Genomic DNA, 21,366 nt, shown 5'->3' with positions numbered 1-21,366 from the left:
TTCACGAGCTCGAATTTGACTAGCACTAATTCATCCAGTTCAAATTCCACTAGCTCGAATTTTGCTAGCTAAATTTCCACTAGATTAAACTCAACTTGGCCGAATTCTGCTAGCCATAATTCCACTAGCTCGAATTCCATCAACTCGAATTTAACTAGCTTGAATTCAACTTGTCCGAATTCCAGTAGTCGTAATGCCACTAAGCCCGAATTCAATAGCTCGAATTCAACAAGTTGAAATTCCGCTATCTCAAATTGTATTAGCATGAATTCCACTAGCTTGAATCGTATTATTATTATTTATTTGTCGTCAATCAGTGTAGACCATTGTACATTTGTTGCCTTAAGGTGATTCGCAATTTCACATGTAAAAATAATAAGGTTTCCATCAATGCACGTAGCTGAAACTACTACTTGTTGTTTGCTACGGAGAAGGAAGCAATGTCTGAAATGTGCATCTGTATAAACCTCGTAGATATTGAGTTGTGTGCTCTTGAAATTGCGAGGCGTAATCGAAAATGGACTCAACAAGGAAACACCTTAAGTGCTATATTTTACATTTTTTTTTCTTTGTTATATAAAGTTTAGTATGTATTGAGAACAAATAAAAATACTACTACTAGCTGACGTTACGCAAAGAATTGAAAGATTGCTTTAATTTGGTTTTTGTCATTGTAAAGTCAATGTTATCGCAGTGCTTATTGTATGTGGTTCAAGGGTCCAAATTCGGCATAATTCGTACGATGACGGTTTGTAGCAAATATATTTCTGTATCGTAGATGTCAAACTAGTCCGAACTCCACTAGTTCGAATTCAACTAGCTCTAATTCCACAAACTCAGATATAACTAGCCCTAATTTAACTAGCTCATATTCAACTTTTCTAAATTCAGCATGTCCGACTTCCACTAACTCGGATTCAACCATTAACCCAAAATTCAACTAGCAACTGAAATCGATCAATTAGGTCTCTTTTGACTGAACTCATAAGGCGTAAGGGTTTATGGCCTCCAGAGTTGGTCAAAATGATCTAAATAGAGCCTCTGTATTTCTTAAGGGCCAATCGTGTAACTTGAAGTAGGTCTGAGAGCTGCGTCTTACCGGGTTTTCCCGACACGTCGAGTTATATGATTGGTGCCTGAAGTTGACCTGTTAGGCTGCTTGTTGATTTAAAGTCCTTTAAACCATAACTCTTCTGAAATTGACCCATGAGGTATGATGGTGAATCTTACAATGCCCATACTCCTTCAGTTAACCTATAATATTTCCAGGAGTTCCTTAATAAGATCACTAGATATAGTCGAGTTGTTCCAAGAAACACCTCAAGCTGAGTAATAAGACCTCCTAAGTTGACTCGTAGACCGCACGACATATGAGCTCTGGCATTGACCTATAAGATCACTGGAGTTATATCAAGAGTCAACCCATACGGCTTTTGAAGTTGATCACTTCGAAACTAACCCAAAGTTGATCCCCAACTCCTTTGGAGTTGATGCATATAGTCCGCCCAAATTCGCCAAACTTCAATCTATCAATCAATGAATGTTTGTAGAAGGCGACCAGCAGGCCCTTCGCAGACTACGAGGCTGGTGACGTGTGGCCATGGATCGATTAGAGTGGAGACGACTTCTTCGGACAACAGAGGGCTTTAGTCTGACCTAATTTGACTAGAATGGTCTCATAATAGAGATCCAGACCTCCTCTGAATTTCATTTTCTTGTTTCTCAACGAAATCTTAACCAAATTGGATGAAACATTTTACAAAAACAATCACAAATTGTCTTGGTTTTTGGAATTGTAGTGACCTTGGGTAATCCCCTAACGCTCGTAGCAGATAAACTGTATACTGTTACAATAAAAATTGTGTCCGTTTTGAACGGAATAGCAAATAGTCATCAGGTTTTATAACACTAGTCTGAATGCCACACTAGCCCGAAAATAATAATTTTAAAAGTTTTGTCAATCTTCAAAACACGAGCAGTTCTTTCGGGCTGTACCTTACTGCGGATGAAGTTTTAAATTGAGATTTAAAGATGGACCTTGGGAAAATTGGTGAGTTCTAGGATTAGAAAGTCAGCCAGTCTAATATTTTACAGACTCATCCTTCTTTTCAAGATGAGCAGCTTTTTCGAAAACTTTTAAATATTTCCGAATTCTAGTATTTGAATGTTTGCTGGGAAAGCAGAATCTAGTATCAGAGAATATCAGGAATTAAATATTAGGATTGAACTGGGCTCAAAATGAGACTATTTTCAAGCGATTTGGGCTTGTGTTACATTCGTGCTAGTGACGTTCAGGTAAGTGTCATTCGGGCTAGTTACATTCGAGCAAATGTTATAGAATCTAGTAATCTAAGATTAAGCATTTTAAACACTGGATCAGGTCAATAATCGTTGCTCTGGGCATACTAGATGAGCATTATTGGACCACAGGTGCCCACGGGGAACATAATAAGAACAACATGTGAAAAGGCCATACAAGATTTTGGTAAACAAACCTTCTTATGCCCTTTTCTCGCCACCCATTTGACACCAACGCAAACCATCAACATCAACGAGTAGGGGAAACTTTCCCCTTTCCGATGATGTTGTTGGTTTGCGTGGGTGACCCTTGGTTGGCGAGAAAAGGCCTACAAAGATTTGTTTACAAAATGGTTGTATGCCCTTTACGAATGTGGTTTTTTTTCACTAAAAATACATCATGCAACACACTTTGCGAAAGCAGATCATTGGGAGTCGTATTGAGTAATTGGACCACATTAGTCAACTCAAGACATGGTCCAGATGTTCCAGAGGGAAGTGGCTAGAGCCTAACACGAACCAAAGTCTGTCATATGCGAGAGATCAATTCACATGAGCCTTCAAAAAGCTGTCAATGGAGTCGTGCTTTGTGGATCACGTTGACCACACCCGGACATGTTGTGAATGCCTCCGGAGGAGTCACCAGAACCTAATTCGGATCAAAATATGCATTGTGATCCATCAAACCGCATGAGATTTCAAACTGCAGAAGAAGTCAACACCCGTACATGTTCCGGCTGACGGGGCCTCAGATAGCCTGGTTAGTAAAGGCACCAAAGCCGTAGGCAGTGGGTTCGACCTCCGGTTTGGAAATTGCCTAGACTTCCTCGAGAATAGAGTTTCATTGTGCTTGCCACACAATTTTCCAATTAATACATTGCCCATACAAGCATAACAGTCCCATGTGAACAGGAAATCAAGCAAAGTAGTCACATCTTTGCTTGATTCACTATTCAAATGGGACTGTTATGCATTTATTAGTAGTAAACTGTCGGTGTTCGCATGTCCGACCGATAGCGAAAATCAGCAAACCGAGAAAATCGCATTTTAAGTTTGCTTCGTACCATTGCTTCTTATGTGATGGGATGGGACAACCAATTTGACTGTCATTCCAAACTTTGTCAGAATAAAATGTTTGAGTTCATGCAGTATTATGAAAATATGGGTAATTAGGTACCATTTGCATTGAGAAACTCAATTTTGACAAAAACGGCTATGGAACCAACATGCAAAGAGCGGCAGTAAAGCTCACAATTAAAAACTGTGAAAGTTCATCACTGAGCCGGCAAAACGCTCGCAAAAGAAGCGTAAAAAGTCTAGAAAAATACTTGTTCCGTATGGTCTCGACGAAGTGGCCAAGGCCAGAATATAGCTTGAACCAAAATTTGCCATGCAACACATCAATTCACATAAGCTTTCAAACAGCAGCTCAATGGTCACATCCGGACATATGTTCCGGATGTATCCAGGAAAGTGACCAAAACAGAACTTGAGCGAAAAATTGCCATGGAAACACATACAATCGAATCAGAGTTCTGAGGAAATGACCCTTCGCTCAATTTCAACTTATGTTCAAATTTTCACTAGCCTCTTCAGAACTTGCTCTAGCTAATAAATTATCGCACTAAAGCTTCATTTCGATATTAGTATAGCATTTCCTCCCTACTCTGTATGCGTAAACTTCACGTATGAAATAACATACTTGAATGAATCGAATCAGTTTTCGAAAAGTCATAACCCATCTTTCATGTGATGGTGATCCATAAGATGTCTGAACTTTACTCATAAGGCATTGGTCATTAAATTGAACCAAAATTTGCTCCTCCAGACTTAGCCCGCTAGGCCTCCACAGATGTCTCTTAAGTTTTAAGTCATAAAATCATAAATGAGTAACTCATGAAATCTTATAAAATCACATAAGCTTTCTAAGCTTCATCCAAATGATAGCTGGAGTTACTCATAAAGAAATCCAAACTTAAGCTGTTGTGCTTCAGTTAATTCATAATATCATATAAACACATTTTGATTCTGTTCCTCCAGCAGAATAACTTCAAGAAATTTGATACTCTGATGGCGGTAAGCTCCAACTCGGATTAACTTTTAATACTGTCCCTGTTTGGATGATCTGCGATGTGTTTGCATAGCATCGTGTTGAATAACTCTGATGTCGACATCAAAGCAGCCGGACATTCTTGATCGGGATTTAATCCGAGGATAATACCGATTGGAGCTTACCGCCATGAAAGTGCAAGCCATAAAGGGAAAACCGCTCACTCTCACGCTTTCTCATACAAATGCTAAAACTAGGGGCAAGACAGCTTTTGATCATGAGTTAAAACCGAGTTGATTTTGAGTAATTTTGAGTAGCTCGAGCTATTCAAAATTCAATACAAGCAGAATCAGCAACCATTTTTATTTTTGTTGTGCTCAATTCCCAGATGTCAAACAACAATATCATCTCACCGCGTTTCATACCGGATCATCTCTCTCAAGTTTTGTAATTGTTCGTCCTCCGAAAAATAGTATAGTCCATCATTTATCGATTCTTACCGTTTGATTGTTCCATTCTATTTTCAGATTTAAAAGAGTCTTCAAGTCGCACATCTATGAGTACTAACTTGAAGAAATTAGTGTACCATGGCTCGACGACAAACACCGCTGTTTTCAGAAGGTTTTTCAATAAGGAATTCCATGTTACCGATGATTATAATTTTCAAATTTAAGCAAGCGGATGGCAGACTTAATTTTTAAATCAGTCCAATCGCTTATCATTATTTATTATTGCTCTCCCATTTTACTGACTACAGTTTTTGTTTGCTATAAATTTTGACCAAACTGTTACAAAAATATGCATCAATATTTTTAAAGCCGTGCCATGTGATTGGGTATTCAGGTTTTTTTTTTATAACAGTAGCGGTGAAACCATAGAGGTAACTCTAAGACCAGAAGGTCCCGAAGAAACGTGCTCAACTTTATGGCTCAGCTCTTCGGTCTCTCTTCGGTCCCTAGCTAATCGATGCACCCCTCGAAACATGGGAAAATCCACGAACCCCTCATTTTATCTGTCAAAACTTTCAAAGCTAATCAAACCAAACATAGTGTAGTACTAGAATTTTGTCTAGAATGGGATACGTTAATCTATTTGCTTGGGCCAGTCAAGTAGTGAACCAATTTTAAATCGATAGTTTCGTATTGATTGTTGGTGAAAGTGCCATACCAGACGGTATACTATAGGCAGCCTTGCTGATAGGATAGAAACTGTATCATCAACCGTCTCCGGAATCGGTTCCGGAACCTCACCACAAGTACTCGTTGGGTTGCCATCGATGTTTATTCAAACTGATGACAGTTGACCTGCTTTCACTTGCTGACTTCTTTGATCGCTTTTGAGTAATTATGAGTACCTCAAATTTACTCGATTTATAAATATAAGCTCAGAGTACAGCTGGCTTGCTCCTAGTGCTAAAAAACAGAAACAGTTTCGTCATCTAAAGGACAAAGGCAAACCGTTCCGAACGAATTCGATAGCGAAGAAACCAATCTCAAAAAGATATTTGCGCATTCGATTATTTTCCTGTGCGGTGTCATTCTACTTTTGCTCAGAGCACAGCACTGCTGTATTTGTCCCTTCGCGCTAACTTGAAAGTACCCATTAAATGAGTATCTTGTACTCATGCATTAATAAATCAATGCAAAACGTCACGGCATACTCGTGTTTTCGCTGCATCGAAGTAAACAGAGCAAATTTAAATTTACTCCAAAAGCATTAAACAAACTGAACGGTAAGGATTTTTGCCGTTCCAAGAAGGAGCTCAATATAACTTTCATTTATGGCTATGAGGGCTCACAGAATTCTGACAGAGTTGCCAGTCATCTTGATTAAAGAGTCTGAATTTATATTCAGGCTCTTTAATCTTGATTTGTTGTTTGGGGAAAAAGTTAACCAGTGTCAAATAATATGATCGATATTTTCCAACTACCTATAACCAACAATCAATACGAAACTAACGATTTTAAATTGCCTCACTACTTGACTAGCCTATTGGTCCCAAGCAAATCGACTAGCGTATCCCATTATAGTATACATTCCAGTACTACACTATATTTGTTTTGATTCACTATGAAAGTTTGACAGATAAAATGAGGGGTTAGTGGATTTTCCTATGTTTCGAGGGGTGAATCGATCAGCTTGGGACCGAAGATAGTACCAGAGCTGAGCCAAAATGTTGAACTCGTTTCTTCGGGACCTTCTGGTCTTAGAGTTACCTCTATGCTATAACCATAGAGGTACTTATAAGACTAGTAGGTCCCGAAGAAACGTGCTCAACTTTTTGGCTCAGCTCTGGTACTATCTTCGGTGCCAAGCTAATCGATGCACCCCTCGAAACATAGGAAAATCCACGAACCCCTCATTTTATCTCTCAAACTTTCATAGCCAATCAAAACAAACATTGTGTAGTACTAGAATTTCGACTAGAATGGGGTACGTTAATCGATTTGCTGGGGACCAATAGGCTAGTCAAGTAGTGAGCCAATTTAAAATCGATAGTTTCGTATTGATTGTTGCTATAACGGTTAGAATCTACCCACTTCGGTCAAAACTTAACTCACTCAAAAATGTGCATTCTAAGCCAGAAGATTTACAACAGGGCCGATGGACACCGTTTATCAGAGCTTTCTATCGAAAAAATCTACCCGTTTTGGGTTTGGTTTACTTTTGATCACACTAAGTAGGTGGAAACGTTTTATAACACTGAGCCGAACCCATAAGACATAAAACCGCAGAGAACAGACATTCAAGCTTAAACTAGTATTTCGAAAAATTAAATTAAAATATGCTAGAAACACTAGCGCCGCCATAAGAAATGTTGCGACTCGAGTTATCTTTTTTTTTTGGGATTAATGAGTAACTGAACTAAAATTTGGGTTGATCTTATTGATCGTGTATCCAAATGAACTGTCAAATCAGTTCAAAACAAACAAGAAAAAACAACGGAAATCAATCAAGTTTCTGCGGAACCATTATTTTCGAATAAAAAACTAAGCTCTTTTACAGTTTGCCGTAGATCTACCGTATGCATGTTTACCGTCGATCCCGTATAAAATTCCAGAACCGACCGGTATATTAGTTCTCTTCCGGTAAAAGACGTGGCCGACGAGCACAAGAACGTGTATCTGACCAAGCATCCTGCTAGCGTTATGGTGTTTGGATTGGTGGCTTCCGATGGCAAAAAATGGACCCGATGTTCATTCCAGAAGGCGACAAGGTCAACACGGAGGTCTACATCGGGATTTTAAGTATGTTCTTCCGTGGATCAAAGAACAGTACGGTCCGAAGCCAAATGTTGTATTTCAACAAGATGGGGCTCCGTGCCATACCTCGAACCGCACTCAGAAGTGGTTGCAGGAACATCTTCCGTTCTGGGCGAAGGATATGTGGCCGCCATCCAGCCCCGATCTTAATCCGCTGTATAACTCAATATGGCGCGTCATGAAGGCCAAGGCCTGTTCTAAACGCCACCCGAGTACAGCAAGCCTCAGACAAACATTGACCCGTAGCTGGAGAGAAATGGATCCAGACTACATTATTAGAACCTGCCGTGCATTCCGGAAGCGTGTGGAGGCCGTAATTGCAGCAAGTGGAAACCCTAATAACCGGGTATCATACACTAACGCTATCATAGATGGTACGACCATACCACATAAAGTTGGGATGATATCCCGAATTGGTGGTTAGGCGCTTCTTATGGTTATTGTTTATGCGGGAACTTGCTCACAACAATTTTGACATTTATGTTCATCGACGTCGATGGACAACGACACTAGCGCCACCACGATATTGCTAGTCTATTCAAAAAAGCAGTTAAATTTCTTACACACTTCAGGAATTTGACTTGGATGTCTGTTCTCTGTGAAAAAACTCTTGGGGCATTCGTGATTTTTTTCGGAGATGAGATTTGAGCTCGTGACTTTGACGTGATAGGTAAGGATGTTAACCACTACGCCTGGGCCATCCCCGTAAGACATGACTTGTGGACCTGAATAATTTTAATTTCATAAGACACTTTTATGATGTTCATAACTCATGCTTCGTTTCACCCTAGGGGGATCACCCTATGGGGAGACAACTGGGGTATAGATTTGGATCCAGTCGCTAATTGATTGATTTTTGACTTCAAGATTGTTTTTTTTTTGTTTTAGATGTGCTCAATATTACTGTCAGAACTGTTTGTGTTGATTTAGCACGGATAATGTTCAACAGGGACTGCAGGAGCGAATGAAGAATAAAAAGAAGCCAGATGTCCTGTCTGGTCTTAGGTTTCACCTTGCAGTTACACTATAGTCGCTATATTTATAGTCTGGGGGATAGAATTTTGTTCCATCGAAAAGCGGAACCAATTCAATGTATTGTAGATCAACATTTGAAAAGGTACTATCAACTTTTATAAACAAAACGTTGATTATTCTTTCCTCGCCAATCGAACGCAAATTATCGCAGCATCCTCGGCAGCATCATCGGATAGGGGAAACTTTCCCCAACCCAAAGATGGTGTTACTTAGTGTAGGCGAGCCTTGAGTCACGAGAAAACGGTTTCCGAAGTTTTGTTCGCAATAGCTGATGTGCTCTTTTATGTTGTTGGTCGTGATTTGCTCGATTGGTTCCGCTATTTGACAGCTCAATTGGTTCCCGAGATTCTATCCGCCAGACTATGAATATAGCGACCACAGACAAACATACATAACACATTGAATATTTCTCACTGTAAAAAATCGTCGCTGAAACATTATCGCCATCTGTTGAGCACACTGTGGTGGGTAGTACGCTGAACAGATGGCAGTAGTGTGTAAACGTCATACGCAAGGGAATTGACTGTGTGCGCCACAGGTACACCCGTTATAAGGACCATTACTTTTTTTCAAGTTTCATAAGATAAATTTTGAATTCTGTTTCGTAAGCCAAACTTGATTTCCATAAGAAATCCTTTTGTCGAAAATTGATCAGTGGTACTTATGGAATTCTTTCGTTCTTTTACCTCAGTGAACAGCTAGTGTGAACAAATGTTATGGACACAAGCATCTTATCAACATACCCGACCATTTCCATTAACTGAACTGATCCGTAAAAACCAAAATAGATCCAATTGTTCCACTCAGTTCTACTGCTAACCAACCGCCGTCCGTCCTATACACATTATTCAACCTCTTCATTTCCTAATTCCTGATGATGGTGATTGAACGAAAAAAAAAGCCCTAAGGCAGTTCCAAAAACGAGAGAAAAAAAAACAATCATAATCGTTCTTCCAAACATCTTCGTGGTTTGCCAAAGCGTTTTACATTCGTGTCGACATTTATTTTCATTTTGCCCTTATTTCTTCCCTAATTTCTCCAACTTCTCACTTCCTTTGTTTTCGCCTACAGATATATATATAAATATAAAATATGCACAAAAATATATTATTGTTTTCAGTATTTCCCACTCGGTTGCTCGGTTTAGTACTAAACGCTGCTCTCTCACGTCCCCCCGCGCCTTAGATAACACTACCAAATACTATTTACAGAATAAACAAGAACTGATCACTCGCTTAATTTGTATTTGAGCTTTTCTCCGCTCGCTTTTCACGCCTTCGCCAAATTTTGTGTTGCGGGAGTCCAAGTGTTAAAAACAGGAAACGTTCACACACGCAAAACCGAAAAACTCTATTGATGCTTTAAGTTGTAATAAGTTTGATAATTCTCCCTTCCTCAACTTAAGAAGGTTGGGGGGGCGGCGCACTCAAATAGTATAAATGTGTGAGATCTTTAAATGTATTGTTTTTAATTATTTTACTTCGACTGTGTTTGAGTGTATTTGTAATTTGCCTGCTGTTTTTTTTTTTTTCGTTTCGTCTGGTTATTTTCATTTGTTTACACTGACTCATGCTCACCAAAATACGTGAAAAAAAAATTGATTAGAAAGATATACGTTAAACCACTAACGACTATTACCTAGGTAGTAGATAAAATAATCACATTCAGTAAATAATTTCCCTCCCTCGATCTCTTTCTCGCTCCTATGACGTCCTTACTGTTTGCAAAACCTAAAAAGCCATTCCCCGTGTCACTTATTTCGATGGGACCAAATCCTAAACGCTATCTGAGTTGTATAGGTTAATTAGATGACGGACATTCTAAGCCATAATTTACCTTCTCCCTTCCTCTATCGATTACTCTTACTAGTAGAATATACCCAAACACGTTTTGCATATTTCATGTCTCTAGTTCTGCATTACAATGAACGTATGTGTATGAAGGTGGATTATAATTGTATTACGCGCGCAAAACGTGTGATTTGTAATATGATAACAAATATTAGGAAACTCAACATCTATAACTCCTTGCCTAATCTCTCGTTCTCTCTAGTCTTCGATTATGAATGCATTTGTACAAAGAAAAGACCACACAAAGAAACCCTCCTAACGACAAAGCATTTTGTATACACATCCGCGATAAGGCAATTGAGACAGAATGCAATCGAATTAAAAAAAGAAAAAACTTGATTCGTCTCGTGTCTCGGGGAAAATTTACAAAGCCATATCTTACCCTCTAGCTCTTAATTCGAGCGACTACTAAAAGCGACAACTGCTGCGGCCTTCCCTCCTTCTTCTACAGCGCCATTAATTCCCCTCTTTTGTATGTTTAAAAGAAAAATGACGAAAATTCACCGTGGATACCCCTGAACCGCAAGCCACACGTCAAGGGGTATTTCCCAACCAAATACCAAGTCATCTTCGGGAAGAATGTAGCTCCTACTGCTACCTTGCCTTGTATCCGTTGCACTAGTCTACTCGCCGAACCAGTAGTGTTTGTTGGCAATCTGAGCCGGACTAAGCGGACCAAACTGGCTGTACTGCGTCGGGAACTGGATGTGCGCCGGAAGCGGATGCGCCGGAAGAACCTGTGTGGAAAAGAGAAGGCAGTTAGTGGTGGGCGTTATGTTGGAAATTTGAACCAATATTAACCATACAAGTTAGGCAGCTTACTGAGAGAGTCACTATTACCAAAGACAACATACCAAGCAGACTGGCAACTCTTCCATTTTTTCGGACACCGCTATGAGACAGGTACAATTGCGTCATCTGCCGCTCAAAGGTAAATGCTTCGAACAAATTTGATAGCAAATATTACATCCTAAGAAGAAAGGTTTGTGTATTTGCTCATTCCTCTATGCGTTGCTTCCACCTTCGCTCAAGCGCAGCGCTACTGTATCTGTCGCTTGGATTCTGGCAAAGTTGACAGTCTTCTTGATTTGTTGTCTTCGCTTTTACTCTTGTTGTAAGGGGAAACATCGTTAAGATCGTTTATGATTCGGTACACTATTTGCCACTCCATTTGGTGGCCAGTGGTGGACAAGAAAACCAACCGGTACACACATGTACTGGTACGATCCTCAAAATCGCAACACGTGTGAACGAATGGTGCACGCACACAGTGTAAAGTTTTCATTTCGTTTACACGATAAACGAAACTGGAACCAAAACCGGGCCTCGGTTTAGAAAACACAACCGAATCCATCAGCACCGTTTGCACGTCTTTCTTCTTCTTCGCATTTCAAGCTTATTGCATATCGCATATTAGCTTATTGCGTGCTCTCAACTTAGTGTTCTAGATGCACTTCCACAGTTATTAATTGAGAGCTTTCGATGCCTGTACCATTTTTGAATTGGTGTAATTGTGTGGCAAGTCCAATCATACTTCTATGCCCAGGGAAGTCGAGAAATTTTCCAACCCGAAAAATTCCTAGACCGGACCGGGAATTGAACCCAGCCACCTCCAGCATGGTCTTGCTTCAAACCTGGTTTTTGCTGAACATGGTTAAACGGTTGGACGAAGAAGCTGTAAATGGAGGTGCAGTGCTGCCGAATGTGCAAGTGAATTAAAGCTTACAGTACGTTCAGACTACAGAGTTATAACATGTTATAGCGCTATCTTGAGGGTGGTTTCTGTGTTGCAATTATTTGACAACCGTTATAACATGTTAACTCTCCAGTCTGGACAGCGTTTTAGATGATCAAAATTCAAAGTGACAAACTATCAAATACCCCACAATATGGGTATTTTTGGAATCGTGGTGACATGTAGGGACAGAAAATCGATGTCTGACGCCATATAGAAATCCAAGATTGCGGCTTCTGGTTAGATAAAAACTGAAAAATACTGTCAAATACCCCACAATATGGGTATTTTTGGAATCGGGATGACGTGTAGGAACCGGAAATTGACGTATGAAGCCATTTCAAAATCCAAAATGGCGGCTTCCGGTTGGAGAAAAACTTGGAAATACTGTTAAATAGTACCCCACAATATGGGTATTTTTGGAATCGTGATAACATACAGGGACCGGAAATCGATGTCTGACGCCATTTTTAAATTTAAGTTGGCGGCTTTCGGTTGGAGAAAAACTTGGAAATACTGTCAAATACCCCACAATATGGGTATTTTTGGAATCAGGATGACGTGAAGAGACCGGAAATCGATGTCTGACACCATTTTTAAATCCAAGATGGCGACTTCCGACGAGAAGAAATCTGGGCAATACTGTCAAATACCCCACGATATGTGTATTTTTGGAATCGGGATGACGCTTAGGGACCGGAAATCGATGTCTGACACCATTTAGAAATCCAAGATGGCCGCTTCAGGTTAGAGAAAAAACTGGAAAATACTGTCAAATACCCCCCCCCCCAGTTTTTCTCTACCCGGATGTCACCATCTTGGATTTCAAAATGGCATCAGACAGTGATTTCCGGTCCCTACACGTCATCCCGATTCGAAAAATACCCATATTGTGGGGTTACTGTCACAGATTTTCTTCAACCGAAAGTCGCGATCTTGGATTTTGAAATGGTGGCGGTCATAAATTGTTGGTATGGGTTAGATGTTTTGAGATCATTTTAAAATAATTATATTAAATGAAAAAAAAATCTGGCACCACTTGCACGTCCGTAGAACATCAGGGTGTCCATTCAAATCCAATGTTTTAATTCCCGGTTTTTTCCCGGTTAATTAATAATAAACCCAACTCAAACATCACTCCTGCCTTAAACGAAAACGGCGTCCAAAAATAACCGTTTAGAGATAAACATATCATTTTTTCAGCAGAATTGCTCTACAATACGTCTACTTTGAAGAAAAAAAAATATGATATGAGATTTGAATTACTATGTTTATGATCTAGATCTCCAAAATCTCATGGAATCATGAATTCGTATAAAATCAAAGAGTTTCACTGCAAAAATGATCCCAAATCTTGTTTAGGTATGTCGGAAAAAGCAAGATCTGAGCAGGAGAAACGCAGTGTAAAAAGTACTTCAAATCTTCCTGGAGTTACGATCTTAAAGTTCATTTTATAACATTTTGTGCAATACAAAGATGTGTTAACAAAATATTTATCATTCTCCAAATTATCCTGGCGATATTTTAAGTCTTAATCGATGTCCACTCAGAATTTTTGAGCATTTTATGATTCACGGAGACTCATAACATCATTTAAAATTATTAATAGTGTTTAAAAATAACATTATTGGATTATACAAATCATTCCCGACAGGGCGTTGACTCAACGAAGAAAACTAAATTCTTTGATATTCCCTGATTTTCTAGTCTTTTTTTAGAACAAAAAAAAAACGGGTACAGAAAATCAGTAACATTTTTCTAAATTCATAGATTTAAGACATGTTATGAGCCAGGTAAAAAATTAAAGCAGTAACCGTGGCGTTACTTTGATTGATAATGATATGTGAACGAAACTGCAATCATTTTCATATCAATCAGCTTGCTATCTTTCAATCTACAATAAATTAATTTGATCGCCAGAATGTGTTCAACAAGTTCATGATCCCCTTATTTCCTCAATTTACTCCATTCCCTCCCTCCATGTCAATTTACTCACCCTTATTATTTATTATTTAGACTCTTTCTAGACTTTCCGTTAGGAATATTTCTCCGCATATGAAACACTTGTCTTTAATCCCCCTTTATAAAATATATTCCGCTCCCTTTTCATAAAATATATAAACGCTTGATCGCAGCGGGATACCTCCGGTGGATACCATCCCAGCCCAAGTAACATTGCAATTTTTTTGAGGTTTTAAAGCACTCTACAAGTCTAAATCATGGTTTATAGAATCCTCATAAAACCCAAATTATTATAGTTGAAGATGCTAATTTCAAATAACAGACTGTAGTGGTAATTTTTATACGATAGATGGAGTAGATGAAAGCATAGAGTTGATAGTTCCGTTAGAGTACGGCAGTGTGAAGATTACAAATAGATATTAGAATGGCGAGCTAGGACAACTTTTAAGGAAGGTACAAATCGGTTTTTTCATCTCTCTTTACCAAACTCCCCCTTTGGAGAGGGATGGTGAGGGGTGTGTCCCCCCGCCACTACTGGCAAAAGTTGTCCTAGCTCGCTATTCTAATATCTATATGCAATCTTCACACTGCCGTACTCTAACGGAACTATCAACTCTATGCTTTCATCTATTTACTCCATCTATCGTATAAAAATTACCACTACAGTCTGTTATTTGAAATTAGCATTTTCAACTATGTAAATCGTTGAATTCACGTAGAAGTAATACTAAAACATATAGTCAAAGTCCAAATTATTACTTTGGAGGTAACCAGGGTGCCTTCCATTCATTTTGCCGAAAAACATGTTTTATAAAATTACGGAATAATAAGACATTATGATAATATTTTGTACGTGTAAGTAACAAGAAAAGATTGTAAAGTTTATGTTTGACACACAAAACATGCAAATTTAGCTTCAACAGAGTCACAATGAGCGATTTTCTGATCGCCTCTTCGCGAAGAGTGAAGAGCGAAGAGTGGGTGAGATAAATGACAAAATCGCTTATTGCGACGCTAATGTAGCAAAATTGGCAGGTATTATGCGTCAGACACAAACTTCACAATATTTTCTTGTTGCTTACACAAACAAAATATTATCATATAATCTTATTATTCCATAATTTCATAAAACATTTTCTTAGCCAAAATGAATGGAAGGCACCCTGGAGGTAACCAATAAACCCGCAAATTTCGATTGATTTTGCTATACAAAGCTAACATACGACTAATAAAGGGCTTCGGCAAATTATTAGTCAGATTATTATTAACCAGGCTTGTTAATTACTTGGGATTGCCCCCCTCTTTCTTTCCATCAACATAATCGAAAATTTGATATTCAGAGTTGTGCTTTCACAGATTAGAAATTTTGGTCCATGTGACCCTGAGTTATTTAATGATATTCTGCTACTTCAAGCAATCAAAAAATTCCGTCCATCCAAGCAGGATCATAATTCTAAAATTTCATTGGATAGCTTAATGTCTGAATTTATCCGTCTCTTAAGCACACAATGAGGAACTAGAACTACAAGTATTCAGAAATATATCTATTATCATTTTTCCATTCTTGCATTTACTAAAAGACGCGCCAACCCATTTTCGGAGGTTTATTTTTTGTTGGATCGAACTAAACAGCGCCACCCAGCGCCATGAATTTTGCCACAACCAAAAATTCGGTAAATAGATTTTTACCGATCCTCTGTATCCCACTTCAACTCAGGGACGGCCCAAAATCATCAAAATTCAGTTCGCCAAGCAGAATCTAACGAACACTAGCGTGTAAAATCATAGTTCTTACAGTAATGCATCTGTAATTTTGATACTATACATAGGCAGCTGCAGAAGATTATGTTCCTTATTTAACCAATTAAAATAATTCATTTGAGCACCCACAAGCTCACGATTCTATGAAAGATTTTATTAATTTACAAACATCCTAAAACTACACCGAGTATTTAAATTGTATGAGACTAGCAAGATCAGTAATACTGTTCAAAGAGGATTAAGAAATATTTCTCTGATTTCTTAAGAAATTCCCTGTGATTTCCGGATTTTCCAGGACTGAAATGGAATTCCCTGAAATTCCAGGTTATTTTTTTCAGGTAGTCGACACCTTGGCGGATATCTGATCTTGAAGAACTGCAGATTCAACAAGGTGTTGACTGATTCCAAGTAACATTGGAAGTTTTATAAAGGTTTAAATGGTCCTTCAAGACCAAATTTTGGCCTACAAGACTATGATAAAACTATGTTACTTGGGATGATTATTTATAATCTTTCCCGGTGCAATTTGGGTTTTCCCGCATTTCTCCCGGTTTTTTCCCGGCATAAACGGAATTCCCGGTTGGATGGACACCCTGGAATATCGACCCGAAAACAACACAACCGCTACACAACCTTGGTTCGGTTTTGTGTTTTTCATTTTTTACATACCAAACTCGTTTACCGTAAACGAAAACCAAGCATAAAGCGGAGTGTTGTGTATACGAAACACGCGTCTACCAGCATCTAAACCAAGCAGTCGAGAACACATGTTGTGCTTTGGTGAACCGCACCGGTACGCAACCGATTTGTTCCAAACTCTGCGTGGTGGCAAAGAATGTTACTAACATACTCGTTGAAGCTGATCAGATGATGTTTTATCTAACAAAGCAAGAACCATTCTTTACAATTCATGCAATGCAACTTCATCGAAGTCCACGTCATTAACTAGTTGGAGAATCTAGTTAATTGGATGCAATATTCCCATAGTAATAGGAACGCTACATTTCCTCATATAGTTTTGGAAAATCGTTCGAATTGTTTTCCATGCAAAAAGATTTAACATAGGTACTCAAAGAGATATCATCAGAGATCCCTGACGAGGTCGTCTGAACTGTAATCAGAACCGACTTCAATGGAACGGGATTCTCTGTTCGGCATAAATTCATCCATTCGTGATTGTAAACTATCGAGATTAAAGAGTTTCCCAAAAAACACCAAGTTCCGGACGCAGCCAACGAGCGCAATCCTATGTTCAATACTCGTATCTACATTGAACGTCACCCACCTGTCGACTGGAAGCGTTGTGCGCCGGCGGCGGAACCACCCGGTTGTACGTCTGGTACGGTGCCTGCGCCACAAACACCGCCGACCGCCGGTAAATGTCTCCCTGCGCGTAAATGTCCTGCTGCTGCAAGATCGCTCCCGGTGAACTGCCCAACGGTGTATTGGAGCTTTGCTGATGCTGACGGTAGACCGGAGCTCCCCACGAGGAACCACTGCCGCCCGTTGGTGTGTTCTTGGCATGGGCATGTGGTGGAACCGTCACAAGTGTCGAACCACCCATAGGGCCTCCACCCATACCACTGCTGCCTCCCTGATTGGCCGACGAAGACGACGACGATGACGATGGCATGTAGGCGGACGATTCCCGTTTGTGACCGCTGCTGCTGCTATTGTTGTTCCCTCCGTAGTGCGACGACGAACCCGGTGGAGCCCATGAGGAGCGCTTGTCCATCTGGGGATACTCGTAGGCAACAAATTCTGTTGGTTCCTGCTTCGGCACGTGCAACTGGTTGGTGGACGACGACAGCAGGCATTCGTTCTGGGCCATCGCCAGCAGGCGCTTCTTCTGCGATTGACCTGCATGGTGCTCGTACTTTATAGCTGCAATTTAAACCATGAATATTATAAACATTCCACTCGGTGTGGTTGTGTTCAATCCAATCTACTTACTCTGATGCTTAGGCGTATTGCGCCGATCGTTCTCTCCATCACTATCACCGACGGTGACACATGCCGTCGAGGTGGACGCCACAGCCGTACTCTTGCGTTGTCTACTGGACAAAGTTCCCGACTGGTTGTTGCTTCCTCCACCGCACATGCTACTGCTTCCAACCTGACTGCCACTGCTGATCACACTCGTGTGGTGTTGCGACTGCGGTGGCTGTTGCTGCTGCTGCATGTGCGATTGCGGTACCTGCTGCAAGTGATAATGCGAATGGTGATGAGAACTGCTACCACTTGGCGGCGGTGGCTGTTGATTCAGCGCTGCCAATGAAGAAGACGACGACGAATGGTGGATATTAGACGACGACGACGAAGAAGGTTTAACTCCGCAGCTGCTGCTGCTACTGCTGCCATTACCACCCATACTCATATTTGCTCGACATTGATTGCTGGACGAGGAACTGCTATTCGTCGACGGATGACCTCGTATGTGCTGCTGACTGGTCTGGCTTGATCCACACATACCGGTAGACTGATGCTGTTGCGATTTGGAACTGTTAATCAACTGCTTCACATCCGCTGTTTCGTCCTCACTATCCGAGATGGTGATTACCGCCGTCGGAGAAGGAGTATCATGGATCGTGATCGTTTGCTGTTTACTATTGTGGCTGCTACTGTGACTATGGTGTATGTGACCTCCGCTACCGTGATGATTTCCGCTGCTCGATCCATGATGGATGTTACCACTGCCCATCATCATGCCGCTGCTGCTCCCATTGCCTCCGTAAGACGAAGACGAATGGTGAATTTGTACATTGTTCGATCCGCCCAAACCGCTGCCACTGCCACCATTTCCGTTACCGCTACCACCGCCACCCATCGAACCGGAATCGATTTGCTGATAGTGATGGTGATGATGATGGTTACCACTGCTACTGGCCTGTTGCAGCTGGCTAGACTGTGACTGCTGTTGCTGCTGCTGTTGTTGCTGCTGCTGCTGCTGCTGCTGTTGTTGTGACGAATGGTGGTGATGTGGTGGCTGTTGCTGGATTTGTTGCTGTGGGATCTGCAGTTGATTGCTATTGCTGCTGCTGTTGCCGTTATTGCCACCGTTGCCGCCGTGATAGAACGACGACGAAGATGACGACCCACCCGCGTCGTGGTACTGCTGGCACATGTGTGTGTTCCGATTGCTGTTGTACCGCTGTTGATGGGGAGGAGTGTTCTCCTTGACGCGCTTCTTCACCGGCGATAGTTGGTTGTTCTCCTTCTTGTCGTGACGGGAGACGCTGCGAATGGAAAAGGGGGGTGATTAGTAAACTCGCAACATTGGTTCAGTCGTTCTAATGTTCTTGATTTTAGTCTGAGTCAAAAATGTATTCCAGTCTGTAACTAATAGTAATACTCACACCAAGTGATGCACCGGTGATTCCTTCTTCGGCTCCGGGTGCCGGGTCTGGATGTTGAGGTGTGGCTTCGGGTAGATCTCCTCCACGTTGAGAAACGGCGCCGAATCGACGATCAACGAGTGCGGTCCGGTTTGCTGTGACCAGGATGGCACAATCGCCACCTGGCGTCCACTCTGCGGCCAGGCAACGTTCGGTTGAACCGCATTGGTCAGTAGCATGCGCTGACCCGACGACGGTTCGACCATCGAAACAGGAACAGGAACATTGACGTACTGCTGCGGTGGGACTTGTAGGGGCGGTTGCATTGAAGTGCCCCCGACCACGACGTGCTTCGTCGGACTGGGCATCGTTTGGTACCCGGGCGGACACAGGATGCTGGACACCAGCTGGTGCTGGAATGCATCCGGCCGTCCGTTACTGTACTGACCGCCGACGTTTCGGCCGCGGTAGATCTGATACAGATGGTTGTCGTAGGTGGGACCACGCTCCCGTACGATCCGCTGCACCTGATTGTTGAACGTGATGGTCATGTTCTCGGTGGCGTTCGGAACAAAGTTCGTCACCAAGGTGGCCGTTGTGGGTTGAACGCTTAAATTGTAACTGTATGTTAGGGAGAGATAATAGAGAAAAGACACAACCATTGTAGACGCCGACGAGTAACAAAAAAAGATGATTGAGACAAACAACACCATTTAGAGAGTGTGTGTGTGTGTGTGCAGAGGCCAAACAACAGAGAGAATACATACGTGTGGATCATTGAGTCCGTCCTTCGGCACACCTCCATCATCTGGACGGACGCTTTGACGTTGTTGCAGTGGGCATAATCCACCAGATGGGCCAACGTGGTGAAGGGATGGTTCAGCGCTTCGCCCGGTGTTATCCTTCGTTCCTGGTCGATGGTGAGCATCCGCTTGAGGAGATCGATGAATTCCCGTCGGTCAGTCTTTTCCGCCAGCAGCTGGCCACCCTCGATGTCGGTCGGCACATTCACCTGCCCGATGTCGTCCAGGCAGTTGAAGATGTACTTGCGAGCCTCCTTGCTTTTGTTGTTGGTTTCCGCCTCGTGCTCTTCAGGCGTTTTCAACCGCCAGAAGGGATAGGTGGAATCGACATCCCGGTAGAAAAATTTGGCCGTCTTGCTGGCACTGTTCAGCATGTGCTCGGTTGGGAGACCCTGTGTCTGCGATATGTACCTGCAACGTATACGAAATTAGTAAAAAGGCCATTCGTGATTGGATTGAAGATTTATTTACCTGATTTGATCATATTCAGAGGAGCCCGGATACAGGGGCCATCCGAGGAACAGCTCCGCCACGACACAGCCGAGGGACCACATGTCGATGGCCTCGCAGAACGGCAACCCGAGGATGATCTCCGGCGCCCGATAGTAGCGCGACTGCAGGTACGTATTGCACACCGTTTTGCTGACGTGAGACGCCGAACCGAAATCAATCACCTTTACCCTACATTTTTGCCATGTTTAAAAAAAAGCGATCATAAAACGAGGGAGATAGAGAGAAAGTGGGAATTAGAACGGATATAGTATTTCATTGAGGCCGCGCGGCATAATTCCCCCCAAACACGGAAGTGTCGATGAACACACTCACCTGTACGGTTGCCTAACCGGGTCGACCAGCATAATGTTTTCGGGTTTCAGATCAGCGTGAATTAAACCGAGTTGTTTCAATTTTAACAACGCCGTTAAAACCTACAATTAGAGAGGAAGCGAGAAAGAAAAAGAAAACAGGTTAGAATGGGTTTTGTGTTTTATGAATGCAGATAGCGCGGCGTCGGCGGTTCAAAAAGAAAGGTTCCACGACTAAATAGGGCGGATGGTGATGATGTTGGGCAGTGATTACCCGAATTAAATTTATTTACACTCCCTGTTCAGATCCAAAAACCGCTAACTAATGATTTTCGATGCGTATGCTTAGTGGAAATCATGTTGAAATTCGTATTATGCTTAGATTTTAATTTGTGACTGCATTACCCACTTAGCAATGGATTTGAATATCAAAAACGGAATGAATTAATGCGTGATGCTTTTGTCTAATAA

The 21,366-nt window shown here is 41.4% G+C and overlaps 1 protein-coding gene across 2 annotated transcripts in view; it reads right to left on the bottom strand.

Moving 5' to 3' along the window:
* Hipk (Homeodomain interacting protein kinase) overlaps positions 1-21,366 on the bottom strand; it is a 479,478-nt gene that overhangs the window by 197,881 nt on the left and 260,231 nt on the right. Inside the window, exons 4-10 of one of the 2 annotated variants that reach the window (XR_010517744.1) lie at positions 20,918-21,018; positions 20,564-20,773; positions 20,057-20,503; positions 19,311-19,910; positions 17,908-19,190; positions 17,240-17,838; positions 9,189-11,233 (exon numbers count right to left, since the gene is read on the bottom strand). Coding sequence is in view for 1 of the 2 variants with exons in the window: in XM_065224621.1 (XP_065080693.1) it covers positions 11,120-11,233; positions 17,240-17,838; positions 17,908-19,190; positions 19,311-19,910; positions 20,057-20,503; positions 20,564-20,773; positions 20,918-21,018 (3,354 nt within the window). In the remaining variant the exon portion in view is untranslated. Of the gene's footprint in view, positions 1-8,067; positions 11,234-17,239; positions 17,839-17,907; positions 19,191-19,310; positions 19,911-20,056; positions 20,504-20,563; positions 20,774-20,917; positions 21,019-21,366 lie in introns of those variants that run through there. The other variant, XM_065224621.1, reaches the window with a different exon arrangement.

The sequence above is a fragment of the Ochlerotatus camptorhynchus genome, unplaced genomic scaffold (genome assembly GCF_037179485.1).
Source record: "Ochlerotatus camptorhynchus isolate MF236.1 unplaced genomic scaffold, CSIRO-AGI_Acam_v1.1 ptg000213l, whole genome shotgun sequence".
Taxonomy (NCBI): domain Eukaryota; kingdom Metazoa; phylum Arthropoda; class Insecta; order Diptera; family Culicidae; genus Ochlerotatus; species Ochlerotatus camptorhynchus.
Note: the sequence above shows the minus strand (reverse complement) of the source record. Positions and strands in the feature narration are given on the sequence as shown.